Source organism: Neoarius graeffei, chromosome 18, assembly GCF_027579695.1.
Source record: "Neoarius graeffei isolate fNeoGra1 chromosome 18, fNeoGra1.pri, whole genome shotgun sequence".
Classification (NCBI taxonomy): domain Eukaryota; kingdom Metazoa; phylum Chordata; class Actinopteri; order Siluriformes; family Ariidae; genus Neoarius; species Neoarius graeffei.
In genome coordinates, this window is record NC_083586.1 from 14,973,906 (window position 1) to 14,999,426 (window position 25,521).

General features: G+C 40.3%; 1 protein-coding gene across 3 annotated transcripts; it reads left to right on the plus strand.

The window, feature by feature from the left end:
• Positions 1–3,591: 3,591 nt before the first annotated feature.
• stk16 (serine/threonine kinase 16) lies at positions 3,592–25,521 on the plus strand. 3 transcript variants are annotated; one of them, XM_060898453.1, is made up of 8 exons: positions 3,592–3,671; positions 7,194–7,313; positions 10,059–10,278; positions 11,033–11,166; positions 16,854–16,974; positions 17,096–17,191; positions 20,952–21,073; positions 24,351–25,521. In XM_060898453.1, exons 2-8 carry the CDS (start codon positions 7,228–7,230, stop codon positions 24,490–24,492), a joined length of 921 nt encoding a protein of 306 aa, XP_060754436.1. In that variant the 5' UTR covers positions 3,592–3,671; positions 7,194–7,227; the 3' UTR covers positions 24,493–25,521. The 3 variants fall into 3 exon arrangements, with proteins under 3 accessions (XP_060754436.1, XP_060754437.1, XP_060754435.1); XM_060898454.1 differs by lacking the exon at positions 3,592–3,671 and adding an exon at positions 3,685–4,021; XM_060898452.1 differs by lacking the exon at positions 3,592–3,671 and having other exon boundaries at positions 3,685–7,313.

Consider the following 25,521-nt stretch of genomic DNA (forward strand, 5'->3'; position numbering starts at 1 on the left):
CCAGCTTAAAAGAATCTCTTGGGTGTTCAGTTCAGCACAAACGTGTGTTACTACCATCAGCAGTGCCTACACAGTGTTGCCAGATTGGGAGGTTTCCCGCCCAGTTGGGCGGTTTCAAGTGCATTTTGGTGGGTTTTGAACATATTTTGGGCTGGAAAACGTCAGCAGCATACTGCCAGTATTCCGGAGGGGGTCTATGGGTAGCTATGCCGGATCCAAAGACAGTCCTCCTGTCAGAACATGTGTTGTGAAACAACATAAGATAAAGGTACGTAGAGCTATAGATTCTCCATGATAATCATAAATGTAATCATAAAGTCGGCGTGATATCAGTCATGTATTTGCTTGTGAAAGCTTGCGGCTTTCATGTAACTGCCGCCTAGCAACGAGAGGCAAAGGGTAAAGAGGGTAGGCTATCATAGATTCTATTCGGAAGAGATCAACACAATTCTAGACTCCCAGAAGAGGAAGAGCTAGCACTAGAGAGTTCACCGGCGTTCTTCTTCTTCTTTGGAGTTTTACGGCAGCTGGCATCCAATATGTTGCATTGCTGCCACCTACAGTATTAATCGGTCAAAGAACTAAATTCTGTTATATAAACCAGAATCTCGTAAAAACTTGATCAAATGCCGTTTGCCCTTCACATTTGTTCCCACGTCCAGTACACTTTCCAATGATATCTCTTTCATGCCATTCTGCATCAAGGAACTGGTCAATACTTTTCTATGGCAATCATAGTTCCTACAAGACAATAAAACATGTTGAACTGTCTCCATCTGCTGGCAAGAGCATAGCCCATCCGGATGTTTCCCTATAACAAATAATGAGCCATTCAGACACGTATGACCTATTCTCAATCTAGCAATAATGACATCTTCCTTACGTTTACCACTTCCGCAAACATTAACTGAGTCAGCGACACGACTATTTATTGAGAATAGATGCCTGCCCTTTATATCTTGTTCCCAAAGATGTTGCCATCTCAAAAGAGATTGCTGCCACACAATGGATTTGCCTTCAGACTTTGATAAGGACAGATTAACATCTACTGTTTCCCGTCGCGTCGCCTCCTTAGCCAGCTTATCCACCTTTTCATTGAACTTGATTCCCACATGAGCAGGTATCCATAAAAATGCCACTGTCACTCCATATCTTCCCACATCTCTAATTGTCAAAAGGATGTCATATATTATGTCTTGTCGCCTCTTGGACATTCCCTTCCCAAGACTCCTGATAGCCGACACAGAGTCGCTGCATATCAGCACCTTCCTGTTCTGAAGTTGTCCAGCCCACTGCACAGCCATCAGGATTGCATACAACTCCACTGTAAACACACTCAACAGATCAGAGGTCCTCTGTTCACCGGCGTTTTCATGCGCCATTTCCATTGAGTAGAACAGCCAGTGAACCGCAGCGTGTTCTTCCGCTGACGTCACAACATGGCCGCGAGCCACGGACCCAGTTTTCGCGTAACAGCTTCTTTTCACGTAATTATAACAGAAATCTAACATGTTTGCCATGTTGTATAGTTTATTTAAGAAATTGCATAGAGTCATGTTCGTGTCATCAGCACTTTAAACAGGTGGATAAAACTCTTGAATAGTGTTGCCACCTGTCCCGGTTTTTCCTGATTGTCCCGGATTTTCATGGTCTGTCCCGGAAAAAAAAAAAAAAATCCGGGACACTGAATGTCCCGGTTTTTTTGTATATAATGGGCAAAATGTGTATTTCAACTTGCGAGCCAGCTGAGAACCAGTTTGCTTTTCCGAGCTCGCCGTGCTAAGCGGAGCCACGTCATTACGTCGCTGCATACGTCAGTTACGGCGCTACGTTTGCATAAACCTTGGCGCGAATATCAAAGCAAAAACACGGAAGAAGCAGCAGCAACAACAATAGTGATGATGATGGCTGACTTCGCGTTTGTACAGCTGCTGCTTCTCGTCGCTTAAAAATGGCGATCTTTCGCGGTCTTGTTATTGTTGTTGGTCTTAACAACTCCGCCCCCCCGCTGACGTAAGCGGTTCTTTCCTCTGGCCCAGCAGAGAGTTGGTGCTAGCCTGGAACCGGTTTTTCTGGCCCCAGAGCCAGTTCTTTGTCAGTGGAAACAGAAAACCCGGTTCCAAACTAAGCACTGGCCCCGAACCAGCCCTGGAACTGCTTTGGTGGAAAAGGGGCAATGGAGGATGCTTGGACTGATAAAAGAAACAGACTCTCTGTTGCAATGGTGAAGGCTGAGCTTCAAGTCAGGCTAAACTTTCAGTTGTCCTGTACTGAGTTCAAGACATTCATTGAAAATCAGCCAGGACTCATAGCAGCAGCAAAGAAAAACACCAAATATAAATGGAAGATTAGGTAAGGTTTTGGTGAATTAAATGAAATCCAAGTAGTCTTATCTGCCTACTCCTGTATGTACTGTATGTGCCCAGTTATATGTCCTCCTATGTATTTGTTTAGCCAAGAGCAGCAGAGGCACAAGCAAAGCACACACCACACTCTAAGCAATCAGGTAAGCTGTTTGACACTACACCTTACATTCAGGTATTCTCAGATACAATAAAAAATTAGATTATTTATTTTTATTCCGGGTGGCACGGTGGTGTAGTGGTTAGCGCTGTCGCCTCACAGCAAGAAGGTCCTGGGTTCGAGCCCTGGGGCCGGCGAGGGCCTTTCTGTGTGGAGTTTGCATGTTCTCCCCGTGTCCGCGTGGGTTTCCTCCGGGTGCTCCGGTTTCCCCCACAGTCCAAAGACATGCAGGTTAGGTTAACTGGTGACTCTAAATTGACCGTAGGTGTGAATGGTTGTCTGTGTCTATGTGTCAGCCCTGTGATGACCTGGCGACTTGTCCAGGGTGTACCCCGCCTTTCGCCCGTAGTCAGCTGGGATAGGCTCCAGCTTGCCTGCGACCCTGTAGAAGGATAAAGCAGCTAGAGATAATGAGATGAGATGAGATGAGATTTTTATTCCACATAAGCAAACAAACAGAACTTAATTATGTATTCCCCTTTTACCTGTGCCCACTACTGCCCCCAGGTGTCCACAACCTAAAACTGTTGGAAATAAACCAAAATAATGAAGACCTGCTATATTATGTAAAGCAATTAACTAAACAAATAACTAGCAAAAGCGTCATTTTTACTAATTAGAGCAATACAATTTCAGCGTAGAAGGGCAATTTTTGTCTTGATTTAGATGTGTGAAGGGCGCTGTTGCTTACAAGCAAAAAGGTCGATTGGATGGTCGAAATGTCCAGGATTTTTGTCAGACACAGGTGGCAACCCTACTCTTGAATGATGTTTAGCCTGTAGAGTAGTACTTGTAAAATGACTGACAGGAGGCGGATCCAAACACAAACAAACATTCCTAGACCGGAAGTCAGTTTTCCAATGGGTTTTCTCAACCACAATACACGCTTGTACTGAGGTCATGGTTTAAAACTGTAGATTTTATCATGGTTTACTTTTCTTCCAGGATATTTATACGAGTACGAAACAATTATTGTATTTTTAAAATCTATAATCAGTGCTGAATGGGTTAACTCCAAAAAGCGCGCGCGCTGAACGTCAGGGTGACGTTGTGCAGTACCCGGATGTAGGTCCCTGTAGTGCAGTGTACCCGGAAGTGTTGCGCTGCTGTAGGAAAGCAGCGGAGGAGGGAAGAGTTATTAAATAAAGGTAAATACCTGTGTTTGCGTTTGATAATGTATGATATATTAATTACTGATTAATGATATCCGCCACTAACCCAGTCCCTTAAGGATACTAGTTTTGCTTCTTTTTTTTTTTTTTAACGGGAAATTTACAGTAATAGCGATTTTCTGTCGATATTTCGTCATGAGTGACACGTTATGGATCGGGGCCAAACATTTCAAGAAGAATTAAAAACGTAAACATCATGAGTACGTTCAAAATATAATAAATCATATATTAATTCTGTTTAAGACAGAAAACGTGCCATTTAATGTAGCTGTGCATCGCAACGACATTAAAGGGCGCGTCCCAAATCGATATTCTTCAAACCAAGGGTGAGCTTCAATCTGCATCTCTCTCTTTACTAACTAGTGCACTTATCCTAGTGTAGAAAGCTGACTGCCATTATAAAACCTTTTGCATTGCAAAGATAATTTCTTTTTAGACGGGGTTTAGTGAGACGTACATTTTGACACACACATCCAGAAAACTAGCAGAATAGTTTAAAAATGTATTAGAACGTGTTAATTGTAAAACACTTTATTTATAGTGCATGCTATCCAAATAAATGTGGTTTAAGCCTTTTATTTAATGAAATATCGACACATGCTTGGCTAATATGTCTTGATATTTGGGGATTATGTTTAAGCTGTTGTCTTTAGTATTTGTTTTTCTTTAGTAGCCTAAAAAGGAATGATAATGTTCGCACCACTCCAAAACCAGCATTGTCTTTCATGTGTAAAAGTCAACTGCTGTTAAATATTCTAAGTATATTTATATTTACGTTTGTTATTTTTGGAGGAAAAAAAAAAGTCCAACTGAATCTGGACCTCTGATGTTAACGAAAACGTGAGGAGAAAAACTGTGTTACAGAGCCCCCTCGGCACGGTGGTGTAGTGGTTAGCGCTGTCGCCTCACAGCAAGAAGGTCCGGGTTCGAGCCCCGGGGCCGGCGAGGGCCTTTCTGTGCGGAGTTTGCATGTTCTCCCCGTGTCCGCGTGGGTTTCCTCCGGGTACTCCGGTTTCCCCCACAGTCCAAAGACATGCAGGTTAGGTTAACTGGTGACTCTAAATTGACCGTAGGTGTGAATGTGAGTGTGAATGGTTGTCTGTGTCTATGGTGGGGTTTACATTAGACCGTATCAGCGGATCATCAGATTAACGTTTTTAAAACGATTAGCGTGCACACAGCAACGCCAGTACACGATTCGCGTGCACACAGCAACGCCAATACACGGATACGCTCGGCTCCGCAGGCATCCTGCGCTCCAAATCACTCCGCCCTGAACAGCGAGTGCCCTCTGGAGGGTGCGCACTCCGGCCCTGCGCAGCTCACAGAGCATGCGAGTGAAGTGCACAAGCAGTGATTCGGGACTGAGCCGCTGTGTGTGTGATCCCAGTGCATATCGGGTATGTGCGTCACTTACCACTTGCAAGTGGAAGGATGGCAAGCCTAAAGACAATCATAACTACACAATGGGCAGTATTTGCATCAGTATTTGCAGTATTTTCATACTTTTATACTCTTTAATGAAAGGTGATACAAGGCGGAAGTCCGCACCGTTTTTCACCAGTCGCGTCACATGACCAACGCCAGCGAATCAGGAAGGTGGATGTCACAGTGTCGTTGTCCAATGACGATGCCAGCTAGAGCTCAGCACAGCGTATCCGCGTATTCTCAATGTTTACACAGCACCGGACCAGACACGATCTGGATTGAATACGTGGACGCTGGCGGATTCCCGTTTCCCGGCGTTTTAATGTAAACGGACAGTGCATCCGCGAAGAAAACGAGACAGATACGGTCTAATGTAAACTTGGCCTATGTGTCAGCCCTGTGATGACCTGGCGACTTGTCCAGGGTGTACCCCGCCTTTCGCCCGTAGTCAGCTGGGATAGGCTCCAGCTTGCCTGCGACCCTGTAGAACAGGATAAAGCAGCTAGAGATAATGAGATGAGATGAGATGAGACAGAGCCCCCTAAGAGTCATTGGTTATGTTTTCACCTCTGTTTGTTTGTTCACAACGTAACTCAAAAAGTACTGAACGGATTTGGTTGAAATTTGGTGGACAGCTTTAGTATCATCCCAGGTTCAAGTGATTTGAGTTTTATGTTATGTGGCTTGGTAGAGGTATGCAGTCCACCATGTGCCCGGCCAGTGTTTTTTTTTTTTTTTTTTAGCAACTTTTGTGTTTCCTTGCAATAATCGTTATGAGTTATGATTAGGTTCATGTGTATCTTCAGTTTTTAATCACATAGGGCAAAGGGGGGCATTAGGCCCTGTGTGGTATTTGGCTCCACTACATTGAAAATGTATGGAATTTATCATCAACATGTCACATTATTGCAGGTTACTCAGGTGCCAGTGGGAATGCATGATAACTGTATCCAGTAAAATGAAATAGAAATTGAAAGTTGGACTTTTCTTCTGGGGCCTTATTGCCCCTCACCTGTGAGGAATTGGCTCTACTGTTAAAAATAAATAAATAAATAAATAAATAGTTGACTTGGAAAAGTGTTGCACTTTTTTCATTGGATTTGATGGCAGTTAATTTGTAATTGTTTTTGTTCTGTTTCACTGTTAAGTTACTTTCTTTATACTTTTTTTTTTTGACGTGTAGGGCCGAATGCCCCCCTTTCCCCTAATGGTGTGGTTTTTTTTTTTAAATGCAGTACCAATAATCGCTTATATTAGCTAGCTACTGGACAAAAATCTACCTACTAGTCACTATGCTTCTTTAAACAAAAGTGTATTTGTATTGAACCAAGTGTTTACATGGTCACAGATTAATATAGTTGAATGCAACAGTTGGTGCTATCATGAAAACGTTAACCTAAGGTACTCCAGGATCTTATTTAGCCGTTCACCCACTGCAATTTGAAGCTGGTATGCACGGTCTTAAATAATTTAGCAGCTTTCTTCCTTTTTTTTCCCAACTGACTGGAAAATTCTTGTCACCTTAAGCTCAGCTTTCTCGGCAGCTTCTGAGAGCAGACAGGTATTTATAGACCTATAGAAAAGAATTTTAAGCAAACTGTACTGAAAGTGTTGAACTAGCTTCTGCTGGAAACTACTAATTCCATTGCCAAACATGTTACAGCTTCCAGATGTCTTTTTTTTTTTTGAATTATGAAAATGAGCATGGTAGCTTTTCTAGGAAGTGGTAATCTGAAAGTGAAATTTTCTGAAGTTTTCTTGCTTAAATGGGGTTCTCTGGGATGACGTCAAAGAAATCCCCATGGCCACCGTAATGTTCACTGTCCCTGACATGGATATGCCACCTCATCCCTTCCTTCAGTATGAGGTGATGAATCCAAATCAAACAGCTAGCTTACTAAAGTGGTGTTCAGAATGATTGAAATTGATGGTTACATGAAGCACCAGATGTGTGTTGGATGAATTCATAAGCATTGCTACTTGCAGTGGTAGGGCTGGTGAAGGGCGAAAGTGTTTTGTAAGTATTTTAATACGTCGTTTCGGATGAACTGAATGGTGTGTGTGTGGCAGATCTGCTCAATGTGTAAGCGATGCTAGGTCGAGGATGGGACATGCACTGTGTATCTGCTCTCGCAGTTCCATCACCATCGACAACAAGAGATACTACTTCATCCAGAAACTTGATGAGGGGTAAGACACAATTTAAGCCGTTTAATTTCTTGAATTAATTATTAACCAGGTGGTGTGAGGGTGTGTTCGTTTTTGTGGCATCACTTTGAAGGATCACTGAAAGGAGAGGCTGGATTTATTTGGATTTTGAGCTTTAAATTAGCTAGCTAGAGCTAACTGTGGCTGAATCTTTGCTGATTATATTTATGTAAAATATCACATTAAGTAAGAATGTCTTTGTAATAACCTACCTAAATTTGAAAATCTTTTCAAATTTAAAATTTGTGTATAAAGGCCTATCCATACTAGATTTGACAGGAAATTGTGGTGGAAAAATGAGTCGGATACAAATTTTTATATATATTTAACGTTCTATTTCCTGCCCCTTTCATGCAGGTTTGGCACCGTGACTGTCAGTACTGTCCTGAGTGAATGATGGACTTGTCTATTAGTGATGAAGATGTAGTAATTTATAAGCACATTCTCAAAGTTTTGAATACAGCCATTATGCTACTTTCGATGTAGTTTTGCCGGATGTTTCGGATTAATTGCACCACCAAAAAAAAAAAAACCTGCCCCCAGTGTGTAAAGGCTTTAAAAGTGGTGCAGCTGTGTAGGAGCTTGGTTTGTGATGTCACTCAACAACCTCATTGGGTTCCGGTCCAGTTGTGTCCAAGATTAGAGAGGTGTCTTAACACTTGTATCTGAAGAACCAATGTGCAAACCAACCAGTTAGCCAACTTATCAATGAAGAGAGAAATCACTGAGCAAATGATGATGCAATTTAAAGGAAAAGGCAACTTTTGTACAAAACCAGGTGTGTAATAGGAGAAAAACATATACGTAATCGATTCCGTTAATTATTTCCATTATATATCGAACATGAAAAAATATTTTTAACTTTGAAATCATGAATTGATACAGAGGAGTCGAAGTTGGAGGAGTCAGCCATTTTGAGATTGTGGGCAACTATAAACCAATCAGAATCTTTCGTTAATGCGCCTCCCTCTGATCTGTGACGTCACTGGGCCCATGAAAACAGTGTTTACAGACAGATCACTGTGATTAGGAGTCCCGGCGGGTGGCTTGTATTCGATTCATTTATATCCCGACCTTGTCAGCTGTCAGATTTATGTTCATGGACCCGGTAAGCTGGTAAATAATATTTATTTTTTTCTTTACCAAATTCTAACAGAAAACAAGAGCGCCCGAAAGGGAAAACCGAGCCGAGCCGCTTCACTCATGCGCAGTAGGCTTGGTAGGACAAATCCAAATAGGAGTCATTCAGGATTCAGCCATGTTTTTGCTCCGTGTTTTTACTCAACCAAAGTTATGGGCAATTCCATGTAAATGTCAACCTCACCATGCAAAAATAAAGCAACATGTAATACATCAAAACCACTCCCAGAGATATCACCTAGGCCTGTATTTTACAGATGTGAATAAGTTGAACCAATTTGTAACCAACCTAATATGTCACTGTCAGTCTTTCTTTCTTATAATGTAAACCCCAAGCTAAAATCAACTTTGATCATGTACAATTCTATATTATTGCCACAAGCCACAGAAATGTATGCTAAAATCCACAAAACAGCAAAACAATAGCCATCCTAAATATTATTTAAGAACTTTGATAGTTTTAGCTGATATTTAGAGAGTTTTTCAAAGGGTTATGGTGGTTAAATTGCTGATTTTCTAAACATACGCCATGTCTATTTCAGACGCGTCACATCCATAACGGAATTTCGTCACATCCATAACGCTGACTTTTCCTTCCGAAACTCTGCATGAAATACAAAATATTTTAAACAAAGATTTTTTAATATTCACCTTGGACCCCTCTATCAAATGGATATCTCCATTTCGACATTAGGTTTACGATTTCAGAGTTTGATAAAAATGTACAGTCACCCAAGAAAAGTGATACTTTTTCTGTCCCATCCATAACGCATCTTTTATTGGCGTTTTCTGGCATGCCCTAGATGTACTATGGGAATTGTTCTTGTTCTATCACTTCTCCAGTATGGTACAGCCTTAAAATATGCAACACCTGTTTAAATACTGGGAGACAATAAAACATGCACTGGGTCATTTGTTGCCATTTTGAGTTCAAGTGTCACGTCCATAACGCTGGAATTGCTCTTATACAGTATTATGAGCTTTAAGTTGCATAAATAAAACCATTTGGTGAAACTTTGAAGAAGCGATTGTACTGGTTTTTTACCTTATTACCATGAAGCACTGAAGAGTTCTTTTCAGTGGTGGGCCGCATGACGTCACACAGTAGATCAATATGGCGGAACGCATCTTCGCTGAGCTCAGCGCAAGCCCATATTATTAAAAGTTAAAAGATACTTTTATGCGGTCTGTTCTTTCTCTATAAATTCCATGATTGATTACTTTATATATTTATCTATCTATTTGTGGTGATTTTGTACAAAAGTTGCCTTTTCCTTTAAGACTCCACTTTTCACATTTCAACCTACAATTAACTAGCCGGCTAGTTAAGTTGCTGAATGAACAGATGGTGGTTGCTATTGGTAAGGTTATAGTTTGGCTATTTAGCTGCTCTTAAATAAGTTGCTGAAGAAAATTACTCTGCAAATTTGATATTTTGATTCAGCTTAGCTTTTAACTAGGTGAGTTAGCTAATGTTAGTGATATTAGGCTGTGTATCATGCTTAGTAGAGGGCTTTTATTGTACATCGTGCACAACTATAGATAAAGTCTGAGTGCTCTGGTTTCTTTGCGGTGTTCCTCCTTTAGCGGCTTTAGCTATGTCGATCTGGTAGAAGGAGCTCAGGATGGCCGTTTCTACGCTCTTAAGCGAATCCTGTGTCACGACCGGGAAGGACGGAAGGAGGCCCAGACGGAAGTGGAGATGCACCGACTGTTCAACCACCCCAACGTCTTGAGTCTGATGGGCCACGCCTTCATGGAGCGTGGAGGAAAGACCGAAGCCTGGCTCCTCCTGCCCTACATCAGTGTATGCCTTCTTCACCCAAAAGCTTGTACCAGTAGCCCACTTTAGAGGACTTTTATATGGGAACTCTGCTCCTGAGTGATCCTGTTACACAAATACATCAGTATCAGTAACTGTCTAATCAAGTGCACTAACAGCATGCTACTGATCAAAAACAGGCTCGGTGCAGGGCCAGTTAGCATGATGTTAACCTAAAAATGAAAGCTAACTGGGGAGTTAGTGTAATGATAACTCAGAATTACAACTAGAAAGAGTCTGCTAGTATCATTATATCTGGAGAATTAAAGCTGGTCAGGGCCAGTTACCATAAGGCTAACTAAAGAAATAAAGGTAGCAATGACAAAAATAAGTTGAGGAGGAGGGAGGAGGCCTTTTTTTCTTAAAAAAAAAAAAAGTTTGTTTTTCCCAAAGAAACTACAGCAGGCAGTTTATTTTTAATGTTAGCATAAAAGGCTAAAGATGATGCATTACAAACCAAGTCAAGAAGGCCACACAGTCAGTCGGTGCTCTCTGAAGATGATTAGTTTATTAAATTACCCAAATTAAATGACTGGGCAGAAAAGTAGCCTTTCTAGCTTATTTTCCATTTTTAAAGTTAGCACATGTTGCCTGTTGCTATGCTTAGCCTAGTTATTCCTAGAATGGTTTAATGGCTAATGGTGGTCAAACAGGACTCTCTCAGGAATATTTTATCGTCTAGCATGTTTACTTCAGCTGAGTTGAGGTTTTACCTGTGGGGCTTTGTGTCCTGTTGCAGAAAGGAAGTCTGTGGTCTGTTTTGGAGAAGCTGAGGGAAAAAGGTAGCTCCATGCCTGAGAGCCGGATCCTGCACATTTTCCGTGGTGTCTGTGAAGGTCTAAAAGCCATCCATGACAAGGGATATGCACACAGGTAGTTTACACTCTTAGCTGCAAGGCTACTGTTGCTAGACCAGTGGCTACAATTATCAACACCTTAACAATCTTTTGTCCATTGCAAAAGTTGAAAAGACTTTCAATACATAAATTGTGCATGAATAATTACTGAAACTTCCACTGGAAGGAAAAGAGTTGCTTCCCGATCACTGAGCGTATCAGATCAGGTGACACCATTCCACAATTATCGACATGTTTGTCCACAATTAAACACGTTCCACAATTATCAACATCCAGATGATTATTTATGAAAAAAAATCGGTATGTGGTATTAACAAAACAGTTTTTATTTAAATTTTGTTTTACATAAATGTTTGTATTTCTAGTTTTGTCGTTTACCAATGAATGTCAGCAGGTAATTGACATCATAACCACATTAAAAATCCAGGTCGAAGGTCACGTCATTCCTTGAACCAAAACTTTTTTTATATTTATATATATTTATTATTATTTTTTTTTACATCTAAAAATAGGGGCGGCACGGTGGTGTAGTGGTTAGCGCTGTCGCCTCACAGCGAGAAGGTCCTGGGTTCGAGCCCCGGGGCCGGCGAGGGCCTTTCTGTGTGGAGTTTGCATGTTCTCCCCGTATCCGCGTGGGTTTCCTCCGGGTGCTCCGGTTTCCCCCACAGTCCAAAGACATGCAGGTTAGGTTAACTGGCGACTCTAAATTGACCGTAGGTGTGAATGTGAGTGTGAATGGTTGTCTGTGTCTATGTGTCAGCCCTGTGATGACCTGGCGACTTGTCCAGGGTGTACCCCGCCTTTCACCCGTAGTCAGCTGGGATAGGCTCCAGCTTGCCTGCGACCCTGTAGAAGGATAAAGCGGCTAGAGATAATGAGATGAGACATCTAAAAATAAAAAATGTCTACTGATATTGTAATATGTGGTAGATATTTACAACAAACTGGAAGAAAAAATTTCTAAATGGAATAGAAAAATCTGAATATTTCAAGCATGTAATTTTTTTTTTTTTTAAAACCCCTTCGGACATAATGTGTACAATTGTACACATGACGTTCCAATAGATAGTTTTCACTGACGTCACAGCATTCTGGGGAACACCCTCCAGCCGCCATCTTGTGAGGCAAACGAAACGGACCATCCCATTACCGGCTACATTATCTCGGACGAATTTATGAAGTTATATAGTCAGTTTTCTAAAATAAAGATCAATGTCTGCAAAATCAAGCAAACAGAAGTATATAGATACATTAGACGACATCTCACGACAACGGTATGCAGCCAAACTGGCCTTGATTGGGGGAATTGACCCCTACGAAGTGGACAAAGATGCATTTTCAAGTGACTATGCAGGGCTGCCAAAGCCTGAAACTGCCAAAGCCTGCTCCAAAGCCTGAAACTGACTTCATCAAACTTTAAAGGCTGTCTGATATATACAACTTTTATATATTCACAGCGCGCCTTTTGTCGGATGCCGCCTTTTTCACGGCTGAATCGCGCAGATCCGATTTTTTTTTGGGGGGGGGCGTTGGAGTGTCTCATTATAATTTCAAAGTAAATTCTGTATTAAAATTACTAAATAAGCAAATCCATTACAGTCCATGAAACAGGAAGTATAAGGATGAGAAAAAAACAGTTTAAATCGGAAAGCTGCGCACATTTGCGCAGTCCTGCACAACGCTCGGGCTGCGCAAATGTGCGCAGCTTTGCGATTTAAACTTTTTTTTCTCATCCTTATACTTCCTGTTTCATGGACTGTAATGGATTTGCTTATTTAGTAATTTTAATACAGAATTTACTTTGAAATTATAATCAGACACTCCAATGCCCCCCCTAAAAAAAACGGATCTGCGCTATTCAGGCGGCATCCACCAAAAGGCGCGCTGTTTGCATCCCAAACACAAATCAAATCATACAGAATAGACCTAAAATGTTTTTCAAAAATGACCCTTGCGTGAGTGAAGTGACAAGTTTCAAATAGAAACGTGACAAACGAGCAATATTAAGTGTACATTACAATGTAAACGTACACTCAGCGGTTCCAGTTAGGCATTCTCCAGAGATTGTTCACATGATGTTTTGGTTTCCAAAAACAAACTTAAACACAATTGATTGTTTATTTAAGCAACTTACCTCTTATAAAATGATCAGAGCAGACTTTGCTGTGTTTGGAAGGCTGATAATCCTTGCGGTTGATTCTCGCAAACCATAGATTTCTCCTTTGTATGCTGAGTTTCTTTGTTTGCTCCCATACAGTGGGAGTTCCATAAAAGCTCCGCTTGACGTCATCATCTGACCTATTACGACAGCCGTGAATACAACAGGTGTGCACCATTGCTAGCTTTAAATAGCCTGCTTGGGTTCTTTTGAAGACTTTGTACTCGCGCGTTACAATGTGTGCTCAGTCACCCGTACGGTAAGCTTGACCCGCAAGATGGCCGCCACTAGGGAATCCCCGACTCTGTGACGTCATGTGAAAACTATCTATTGAATTCTGGTCTAATTCTATTTATTGCAATGAGATTCCAAATCCTCTAAGCATTCCATTCTGTTATGAATCAGGAAAAAAAAATTATCAATCACAGCACTTTTTTTAAAAAAAAATTTTTTTTAAAGCACTTCATCTGCTTCAACAATGTTACACAAAGATCGATACACAAGTTGTAAATGTCACTTAATTCCACAGGGTGTCGATAATGGTGGGCACCGGTGAAAGTGATCACCATTATCGACACCTCACATGACTTCTCAAATGCGCGTTCAGATACAAAATGGCGACTGTCAAACGAAAGAGTAGGAAACAAAATAGGTTTCGACAAGGAGATCATGAAATATCGGTGAAGTTGATGAGTATAAACATGTCCATGATCTTTCCATCATGCTTACCTACAATGATGTCCGGGTTTTCCTCAAATTGCTGATCATGCTGAAAAAAAAAAATCCATCTCAGGTAACGAGCTGTGTTATCAGACGACAAGCTCAAAGGGCGAGGGGGGTCTTACTGTTGATTTACCTAACTAATAATAACTGTTGTAACTGAAACTCACCTTTGTAAAATTGTTTATTGGTAAATCTGAAAAGATGTCGATAATTGTAGCTGCCACTCTAATTGGAATGAAAGTCTACTCACCAAACATCTCTTTCTGTAAATATGTATGATTTTAAGCTGTGCTCACCTTGCAACATAAGACATGGCCAGAAGTTTGTAATGGGGAGAAAAAAAGTCTGCCATTTTGTTTGTTAGCAATTTAGTGGTGACTCGCATTTAAGCCTGTTCCAGTAATTGTATGCTTGTTTCACAAACTTTATGAATGCCATTCAACTTTTCTGAAGTAATTTAGGGTCTTGGTTTACAAACCTGCCAAAAATAAACAGTAGAAAAAAAAATAAGATGTTTGTACTATGTAACTGGTACATAGTTATTGATTGCTAACTGTTGTCTTATGTGTTAGCAATTCAACAGTGATTCTGCATTTTAGCCTATTTTACTTGCTTTATCAATTCAGTTCAAGTTTTTAAAATCAATTTAGGCTATGAAACAAGTCCTACATTGGGAGTTTGTTGGTAGCCTGCTTAGCTTGCTAACGCACCCAAGGTGGTTGCTAGCAGGGTAGCTAACTAACACGCCAACTAGAAACACCTTAAGCAATCAACACAGCCAAAGCAGTTGTGCTGTTTAAGTCCTTCCCATGCTGCAAGGCACATTGGGCAAAGCCAATCTCTATTACATAACTCCGGTTACAGTGGGGGGGGCTGGTCTTCTAATAATCACGTGAGTTTGATTCCCTACTCGCATCTGTATTATGGCGTGCCTCGCCAGATGGCAGTAGGTACCATTTTTATGATGGTCTTTGATATGACCCAACCACGAGTAGACCTCATGATTTCCCAGTCAAGAGGTGGATACGCTAACCACTAGGCCAACTCGTGCTAAGTTTTGCTGTTATCTGAATACACACAACTTCACCATCTAGTTGAATAGTATGTGTAACATCATTAAAGCAGGCGGCACGGTGGTGCAGTGGTTAGCGCTGTCGCCTCACAGCAAGAAGGTCCGGGTTCGAGCCCCGTGGCCGGCAAGGGCCTTTCTGTGTGGAGTTTGCATGTTCTCCCCGTGTCCGCGTGGGTTTCCTCCGGGTGCTCCGGTTTCCCCCACAGTCCAAAGACATGCAGGTTAGGCTAACTGGTGACTCTAAATTGACCGTAGGTGTGAATGTGAGTGTGAATGGTTGTCTGTGTCTATGTGTCAGCCCTGTGATGACCTGGCGACTTGTCCAGGGTGTACCCCGCCTTTCGCCCGTAGTCAGCTGGGATGGGCTCCAGCTTGCCCTGTAGAACAGGCTAAAGCGGCTAGAGATGATATGAGATGAGATCGTTAAAGCAGCCATCTTGGATAACTATCCAGCAGTCCATGGTTTCCACTGCACAATATGGTGTCACTTTGAGCAACGCATGTAGGGCAATTCCATGTAAATGTCAACCTCACCATGCAACGTGTAATACATCACGTAATAAAGCAACGTGTAATACATCAAAACCACTCCCAGAGATATCGCCTAGGCCTGTATTTTACAGATGTGAATAAGTTGAACCAATTTGTCACAAGAATTGTTCCCTTTGCCTTAATATGTCAGTCTTTCTTTCTTATAATGTAAAACCCAAGCTAAAATCAACTTTGATCATGTACAATTCTATATTATTGCCACAAGCCACAGAACTGTATGCTAAAATCCACAAAACAGCAAAACAATAGCCATCCTAAATATTATTTAAGAACTTTGATAGTTTTAGCTGATATTTAGAGAGTTTTTCAAAGGGTTATGGTGGTTAAATTGCTGATTTTCTAAACGTATGCCATGTCTATTTCAGACGCGTCACATCCATAACGGAATTTCGTCACATCCATAACGCTGACTTTTCCTTCCGGAACTCTGCATGAAATACAAAATATTTTAAACAAAGATTTTTTTAATATTCACCTTGGACCCCTCTATCAAACGGATATCTCCATTTCGACATTAGGTTTACAATTTCACAGAGTTTGATAAAAATGTACAGTCACCCAAGAAAAGTGATACTTTTTCTGTCACGTCCATAACGCATCTTTTATTGGCGTTTTCTGGCATGCCCTAGATGTACTATGGGAATTGTTCTTGTTCTATCACTTCTCCAGTATGGTACAGCCTTAAAATATGCAACACCTGTTTAAATACTGGGAGACAATAAAACATGCACTGGGTCATTTGTTGCCATTTTGAGTTCAAGTGTCACGTCCATAACGCTGGAATTGCTCTGTATCAATTTACAGCTCGTGATTATGCTTACAATGGTCACATTTTATAACATGACCCCTAAGGCCCCACCTCCTTAAATTTAAAGGTGGAATTGTTTTTAAAAAATGCTAATTATGTGAATGCCCATAAAGTTAAACTTTTGCTAGTCTGCTATAAACTACCTGGCTTTTGTGTTTCGTCTTAAGTGTTTTATGTAATAAATTAATATTGCTAAATTTAACAACTGAAACATTTTGAGGAAAAATGGACTTGTTGGCTAAGTTACATTTGGCCTCAGAATTCCAGGAAAAATGTAAAGGAATAAATGTCCTAGTTGGCGTTTATGCACCAGCGATGAAACCAGTTTATGCTAATTTCAGTGTGTGAAAGCCAATTAATTCAATATACCTTACTGAATGTAATAATCAGGGACTTGAAGCCCACTAATGTGCTGCTGGAGGAGAACGACAAGCCGGTACTGATGGACCTCGGTTCTATGAACAAAGCCCGGATTGAAGTGAAAGGCTCCAGAGAGGCCATGACTGTACAGGTGGGAGGAGAAATCGGCCGTCCTGTTAATTGATTAATTGATGCCTGGTTTTTGTAAAATGCCTCTTTCTCTCTTTCTTTTTCTGGGTCCCCCCCCCCCCCCCCCCCCCCCCCCCGCTCAGGACTGGGCAGCTCAGAGATGTACCATCTCCTACAGAGCACCTGAGCTTTTCAACGTGGAGAGCTACTGTATCATTGACGAAAAGACGGATATTTGGGTAAGAAACCTATGAAGCAAGATTATTTCCTCGAGCTATGCGGTAACAAGTCATGGAAGTGAATGGCTACCAGTTTAGCATAGTAACTGTTCAAGCCTTCTATTCATTAACCGTGATGGAGAAAATACTGGTTAGAACCAGTATTTCCCCCCCAAAAGAGAGCTTCTCATACTTTTCCAGGTACTGTTTTAAAAACACCAAGCATGGACATGGGTACTTAAAGCAGATACGCAGAGCCTTTATTTTTAAAGAAATTTCTGAGTGGATAATATCTCCATCCTTGACTCTTGTATGCTGCATAAATGGGAATAAAAAAAAATATTTTTGAGGGTTAAAATTGACTGCAAATTTGGCATTTGAGCTACGCCACTGAGCCAGCCATGCCTGAGTCCGTGACGTCACTGCGGGAACCGGTTTTAAGACCAAGGCCTTTTACAGCTATAGACCAAAGTCATATAAATAAACATTAATGGTGAAAGGAAGAAATACCGTTACCGACTTGCTCAACTTAGACTGATTTGACTTCACTGATTGTGGGTTGACTCTCATTAAAACAGGATAGGTGTTAACTTATGCAACATACATGTACAGTGGTGCTTAAAAGTTTGTGAACCCTTTAGGATTTTCTATATTTCTGCATAAATATGACCTAAAACAACATCAGATTTTCACACAAGTCCTAAAAGTAGATAAAGAGAACCCAGTTAAACAAATGAGATAAAAATATTATACTTGGTCATTTATTTATTGAGGAAAATGATCCAGTATTACATATCTGTGAGTGGCAAAAGTATGTGAACCTTTGCTTTCAGTATCTGGTGTGACCCCCTTGTGCAGCAATAACTGCAACTAAACATTTCCGGTAACTGTTGATCAGTCCTGCACACCGGCTTGGAGGAATTTTAGCCCATTCCTCCGTACAGAACAGCTTCAGCTCCAGGATGTTGGTGGGTTTCCTCACATGAACTGCTCGCTTCAGGTCCTTCCACAACATTTTGATTGGATTAAGGTCAGGACTTTGACTTGGCCATTCCAAAACATTAACTTTATTCTTCTTTAACCATTCTTTGGTAGAACGACTTGTGTGCTTAGGGTTGTTGTCTTGCTGCATGACCCACCTTCTCTTGAGATTCAGTTCATGGACAGATGTCCTGACATTTTCCTTTAGAATTCGCTGGTATAATTCAGAATTCATCGTTCCATCAATGATGGCAAGCTGTCCTGGTCCAGATGCAGCAAATCAGGCCCAAACCATGATACTACCACCACCGTGTTTCACAGATGGGATAAGGTTCTTATGCTGGAATGCAGTGTTTTCCTTTCTCCAAACATAACGCTTCTCATTTGAACCAAAAAGTTCTATTTTGGTCTCGTCCATCCACAAAACGTTTTTCCAATAGCCTTCTGGCTTGTCCACGTGATCTTTAGCAAACTGCAGATGAGCTGCAATGTTCTTTTTGGAGAGCAGTGGCTTTCTTCTTGCAACCCTGCCATGCACACCATTGTTGTTCAGTGTTCTCCTGATGATGGACTCATGAACATTAACATTAGCCAATGTGAGAGAGGCCTTCAGTTGCTTAGAAGTTACCCTGGGGTCCTTTGTGACCTCGCCGACTATTACACACCTTGCTCTTGGAGTGATCTTTGTTGGTCGACCACTCCTGGGGAGGGTAACAATGATCTTGAATTTCCTCCATTTGTACACAATCTGTCTGAGTGTGGATTGGTGGAGTCCAAACTCTTTTTAGAGATGGTTTTGTAACCTTTTCCAGCCTGATGAGCATCAACAACGCTTTTTCTGAGGTCCTCAGAAATCTCCTTTGTTTGTGCCATGATGCACTTCCACAAACATGTGTTGTGAAGATCAGACTTTGATAGATCCCTGTTCTTTAAATAAAACAGGGTGCCCACTCACACCTGATTGTCAGCCCACTGACTGAAAACACCTGACTCTAATTTCACCTTCAAATTAACTGCTAATCCTAGAGGTTCACATACTTTTGCCACTCACAGATATGTAATATTGGATCATTTTCCTCAATAAATAAATGACCAAGTATAATATTTTTGTCTCATTTGTTTAACTGGGTTCTTTTTATCTACTTTTAGGACTTGTGTGAAAATCTGATGATGTTTTAGGTCATATTTATGCAGAAATATAGAAAATTCTAAAGGATTCACAAACTTTCAAGCACCACTGTACATGCATGCATTTTCACTGATAAAACATAAAAGCCTAATTAAATAATCAGAGGAACTGAGACAATCACATTCTGGAGCAAATTAAATAATCTTATACCGGTAACTTAAACACACAATAAGTGTTTATATTGTTGTTTGTTTTTTCAATTATTCTGTTTTTATTTATTGCATTGCCTGTTTGCCTGTTTCAGTCAGAGAGGACTGAAATTTCATCTGTGCTGTATGTCGAGCATGTATAGCATATTTGACAATAAACTTGACTTGACTTGACAATACAAGTTACATGTATTAATCTCAATGAAAGTAAACGACATTGTTGTTTTGTTTTTTTTTTGTTTTTTTTATCCAAATGAGAGTCGGAGCTTACCCGCCTGTGTTCTCGCTTCTTGAAGGCCGATCTTGTGGCCGATTGTTTTGAAACAATCTGACTTTCAGTTGTTCGTTCAGTTCTCCGTTCATTCACTTCCACGTAAGGGAGAGATGGCAGCAGCATCCAGTTTAGAAGTAAGACGGCTGGTCCACTCTTTCCATGCTGTGTATTCCGCCATTACTGCTAGGCTCAGGCAATTACTAAAACCCGGGACGGAACGAGATGTCACCGGTTTTAGCAACAACCGCGGAGAGGTCATTTCCCGAGCGATATGTCCCGTCCTGTTCCATCCCGGGTTTTAGCAACAACCCTCGGCTCACACTCCAGGAGGACTGGTGCAACTGAACTCACTTTAAAAAACTAAAATACATACTTTCCTTTTCTTGTACTTTTAATTATTGATACTGCACCCTCTTTCAATACGGGCTTATAGCCAACGTTCAACAGATCAGAGGTCTCATACGAGTCTTCAGTAAAATGTGCAGAGGAGAGACCACTTCGTAGGCGCCCAATGTGCCTGTGAACTTGTCGCACAACGCGTCCAAATCTTTGCAGTTTGAACATTCTTGGGCCATGAATGCAACATGAATCCACTTTCTGTCGTGTTGCTGCACCGGCCAAAAACACATCTATGTGGCATGGTGTTAAATTAGCTCAAACTGGAGGATCGGAGTTGCAGTATACCGGAAATGGCGATGAGACCGATAGACTTCCTGTTGTGACATTACGGACGTTAAGGTCATTCACGCAGACCGCTACCTATATAAATCACTTTAATCATAAAAATTACTATATTAGATTTATTGTTAGCGCTTAAAACGATTCCTGTGCCATTCTTGAGGTCTCAAGGCATTTATAAATGAAAGTGAGGCCGTGGCTCTGTGTATATGCTTTAACCAAAGTAATTAACCAATAGTTCTGGATTCAGATTTGTAACTGTGCAATGCCTTTCCACGTTGTCCAAGACTGTGTCTGAAATCAATTTAGCAAACATTAGATACTAACAGATGATGGAGACATGCAATTTGCACAGTGATGCTGAACTGGTAGCCATAAGTTATTACCTGTTTGGAACATTAGCCTTGTGCAGAATGTCCTGATGTAGCTAAACTGAATAAGTGCTAGGTAAATGTGAGACATTTCTGTCTTGTACTGACTCTTCTGGTGTGTGTGTGTGTGTGGTGTTAGTCATTAGGGTGTGTCCTGTACTGTATGATGATGCTCGAAGGACCGTATGATCTGGTGTTTCAGAAAGGAGACAGCGTTGCTCTGGCTGTCCAAAACCCGGTCACCATTCCACAAGTGTGCAGGTCAGAAATCCTGTCAGGTTAGCTTAAGCTGGCTAGCTAGTGTCAACAGTGAAGAGAGAGAATCTTTTATTATGTGCACATTCTTTCATACTGGTCACATTAATTAGGCAATATTATTAGTGCTTATTAATTGTACATGTACAAACCCTTTCATAAACCCTGTCAGATTAGCACACACATTGAATGTTAACTAACTGGCGTTAGCATAGAAGATTATGAACATTTGTGAATGATTTTTAAATCTTGACAGTTGAACTTGTGTTAGCCAACTGGCTAGTGTGAACATTTCAGACAATTGTTTGAAAGTACTCCCAGAAATCCTTAGTTTAGCTTATTCTAGTTAGCTTATGAAAATTTCTGAATAATTTTAAAATCCAGGTCAAGTTAACTCGAACTAAATAGATAGCTAGCTTTACATGTTAAACATTTGTATTAAAAATACTCCCAGAAATCCTGTAAGGTTAGGCCATTATTAAAAAATGTTCTGTTTCCGGTCCACCGGCCGGGTGAGTGCCGTTTGTGCGGTTGAAAATTTTTTTTTTAACGCCGGTTTTTCGACATTTTTTTTCGGGTTCGTAAATCTAAAATCGAACTTGACATTTCCGCATTCCCAGGGCTTTCCACTAAGGCTCATACTAGCCAGCCATGACAAATAAGTAGCCAGCCGGGGGGGTTTAAACACAAAATAAACTCCTGTGCACACAGTTCCCAGGATTAAATGTATTTTCCACAGACCATTTATTTATTCACTTTACTCAAATACAAAGTAAAATGGCAGTAAATCTTCTTTCTTTTCTTGCGTATTGCATCATGAGGCGTTCCTGGCTTGTAAATCTCTTATTTTCGGTGCATGGCACATTCACGCAGCTGAGCATGCTATGAATTAACAACGACAACGGTCTGCAGTGGGGCGACACAATTACACACTCAGCGAACATTTCTCCATTTGTGTATGAAAATACACTCCAACCACTCAGTTTGGTTTCATTTACAACCAACGGTGTCTTTTGATGCCAGCACGTAATTGAACGAGAGAAGACTGGTTTACCGGAGACAAAATAAGCGTCATCTCTGCTTCTGTTCCCTCCGCCGGCCCCGACACACTACTGCCTCTGATATGTTGCAGCGGCCTAACCCAATCAGATCTACCAGATCGCAACAGAAAAATTTAATATTAAAACCAGTTGTTAAAACAAAGTGTGGTGAAGCAGCTTTTAGCTACTATGCAGTACAGCTATGGAACCAACTGCCAGAGGACATTAAAAATGCTCCTGCTGTTGGCAGCTTCAAATCTAGGTTAAAGACCAAGCTGTTTTCAGATGCTTTCTGTTAAATAATTAATATTTTTACACTTTTTTTAATCTTTACTTTCTCTGCATGTTTTAAATTTACTTTAATTTTATTCTATTTTATTCCGCTGGTTTCTTTTTCTTTTTCTCCTTTTTTCTTTTTGGCATTTTATTATTTTATTTCTACTGTTGTTTAATTCTTATTATTTTCTTTTAATTCTTTTAATTAATTGTTTTAGATTAAAAATAAAATTATTTTATGTAATTTTATTTCTCTATTGTTTACTGTTTTTGTTTTTGCTTCTGTAAAGCACATTGAACTGCCATTGTGTATGAAATGTGCTATATAAATAAACTTGCCTTGCCTTGCCTCCGCTGAGTGCGCGCGCGCGCACACCGCATGTCGGGGCCGCGGATGAGTTACTCTCCCTTGATCAACAAAGTCGGCAGGGAATTTGTGGTTATCGGTACAAACAGCGCGAATCACAACTTAAATGAGTGCGGTTCAGTTTGACAGCATTGTCCGTCCGTTAGATGAACACTTAATTTTATTAAAATCAAAAATTAATATTTAGAGCCTGTGGGCTACAAAAATAATAGTCATTAAAGTAACCGTCTGGACTTAATTGTGTAGTCGGCTGTATGGCCGGCGCTTGTGGAAAGCCCTGCATTCCGTGCAGAATATAGAATTGAATCAGCTCTGCGCATGCGCCGTGCGGCACAAAAAAATGGCAGCCACCATGAAGGAAGGAGATCCGGAGTTTTCAAACATTTGCTTAAGTGTGAAATTGCAAAATGGTATTCTAGCGAAAAATTCAGAAAAACAAATCATTCATTGATCATTTTAATAGTGTAATTTCATCCGAACTAGGCCGATTTAGAACTACAAAAAGTCCGTGTGTCAGACATTTTAAGTACCTTTGTAAAAGTTTTGCAAATGTTGCAGTCAGCATTTAAAATGCTAACTTAAAGTTTTTGTACAAGTTTCAGTTGATTAAACTGTCATTTTATTAAATGTGTCTGCTTTTGTAATAAAAAAGTACTGAAAGAAAAAGCAAACACAGCATTGCGATTTCTTATCCATTCATATATAAAAAAAAAAATCCCTCCCTCCCGACTGAAAATTTTTTTGCTCACCCGGTGGACAGGAAACGGATTTTTTTTTAAGGATGGCCTTAGCTGATGTTAGATAACATAATGTCATCAGCAGTCCTGATCATATTTTTTTTTTATCTCTAAATTTTACATTATGGATCCTCTCAGAAAATCCTGTCATGTTAGCTAGCTAGCATTAACAGTAAAGATTATGAACAATTATGAAGGACAAGAAAATCCTCCTACAAATCCTATCATTTAACTTATGTTAGCCAGCGAATTTTACCGGTATAAATCCTCTCGGGACTCTTCTCAGTTTAGCAGATTAGCGTATGATGGCTTTAACTAGCTGAAGATAGATTATGAATGTTTGTTTATTGATTTTGCATGCAAAAGTTCTTGCATAAATCCTGTCGCATTAGTTAGCAATCTTGCATCAGTGGCACTTATAAAGGCTTTTGAATTATTTAAAAATTCTGTCAGGTTAACCCATGTTCGCTAGCATTAGCTGTGAAAATTATGAACATTTATGAATGCATGATAAATCATGTCAGGATAACTTATGTTAGCGTCAGTATTAGCAGTGAAAAATGAATATTTTAATTTTATATGTATAAATCCTCTCACATCTTGTCATATTACCAGTAAAAGATAAGTTTATTTATTTTTACATTCCATATTATGATCCCTCTTGGCTCTAGTGAGCATTAGCAGTCAAGATTATAAACATTTTATGAATTGCTTCATAATTCTGTCATGTTAGCTAACAATAGCCGTGAAACTTGTTAAATCCTAATGCTACTTCACAAGTAGGTTCATAATAAAGAAATTTATATTAGCCCAGTGTAGTGGAAGACCAAGAAGTAAAATTTGCACTGTTGGCTCTGTAACAGCTACTCTGAAGGACTCCAGACGCTCCTGAGCTCCATCATGGTGACGAACCCTCAGGAGCGGCCCAACATTGACTGGGTGCTCGAACGGGTCAAAAACCTCCAGAGTACAAATGGAGGAGCGATCGAAACCGACAGAGTATGACAAAGGGAGCATGCTTTTAATCTTCTTTCTAGACTTTTTTTTTCTTACTTTTACCTCATTAAAGACATCGAGAATACATGCTGAAACACAGTTCCTCTTACACACACACACCTGCATCAGCCATGATGAAGGACATCGTTCATTGCGTTGAAGGTTTTCAAAGTTGCACCATGCAAATTTGGATTTTTAGTGTTATGTAAGCACTAAAGCTAATCGAGTGTGCTCCACCTGCTCGAGTGTTCTTGTCGCAGCAAGGGCAAGAGCATAAGTTGAATTTAATCAGCCAATCACAAAATTGACCATGTGACATCACCACTAGCCTTTTTTAATCGTTTCTTTGACTTGGTGTACTGCTTCGCATAAAATAACATTTAGCATATTGAGCTATGCTAGCCATCTATTTAAACTCTGCTACCTGACAGTAACATTACTTCTGTTGCAGCTAACTACTGTGAGTGAAACTATTGTGCTATATAATTACCAGGAGCCAGACACTAGTTCAAATTAGTTTAATTATATTGTGTAGTTAAGATGGAGAACAAGCACGGTAGCAGACTGGTTGAAATTATGCTAGTTATTATATTTTGTGGTGAAGACCAGTACCTAGCTAACATGAAATTAACTATGGTAGATGATAAGGATTGTCGAATTTTTCAACATTATCATTCTGACAATTAAGCATAACTAGAGGTCAAAAATGATGTAGCTATCCAGTTTCTTAACAAGCTAGCTAAGACTTATTATATTGTTAGCAAGCTTCTTAAAAGTAGGCTAGCTTTTATATTTGGTGACCATGACTAGTATTTTATGCTAAACTGTACATCGAGCACAAGCTAGAATTAAGCCAATGCTCTGTTGTATAACAATAGAGAAAAAGATGTCTCATTCTGGAACGTTGATTCATTTTTATGAATAGAAAAAAGGCTAAAGTTGAAGTACATACCGTATGTTAAGTTACTGTGTGTTTGTGTGTGTGGAAGATAAACCTGGGTTTTGAATGGAATTTAAAAATAAAAGCATCTAATAAGG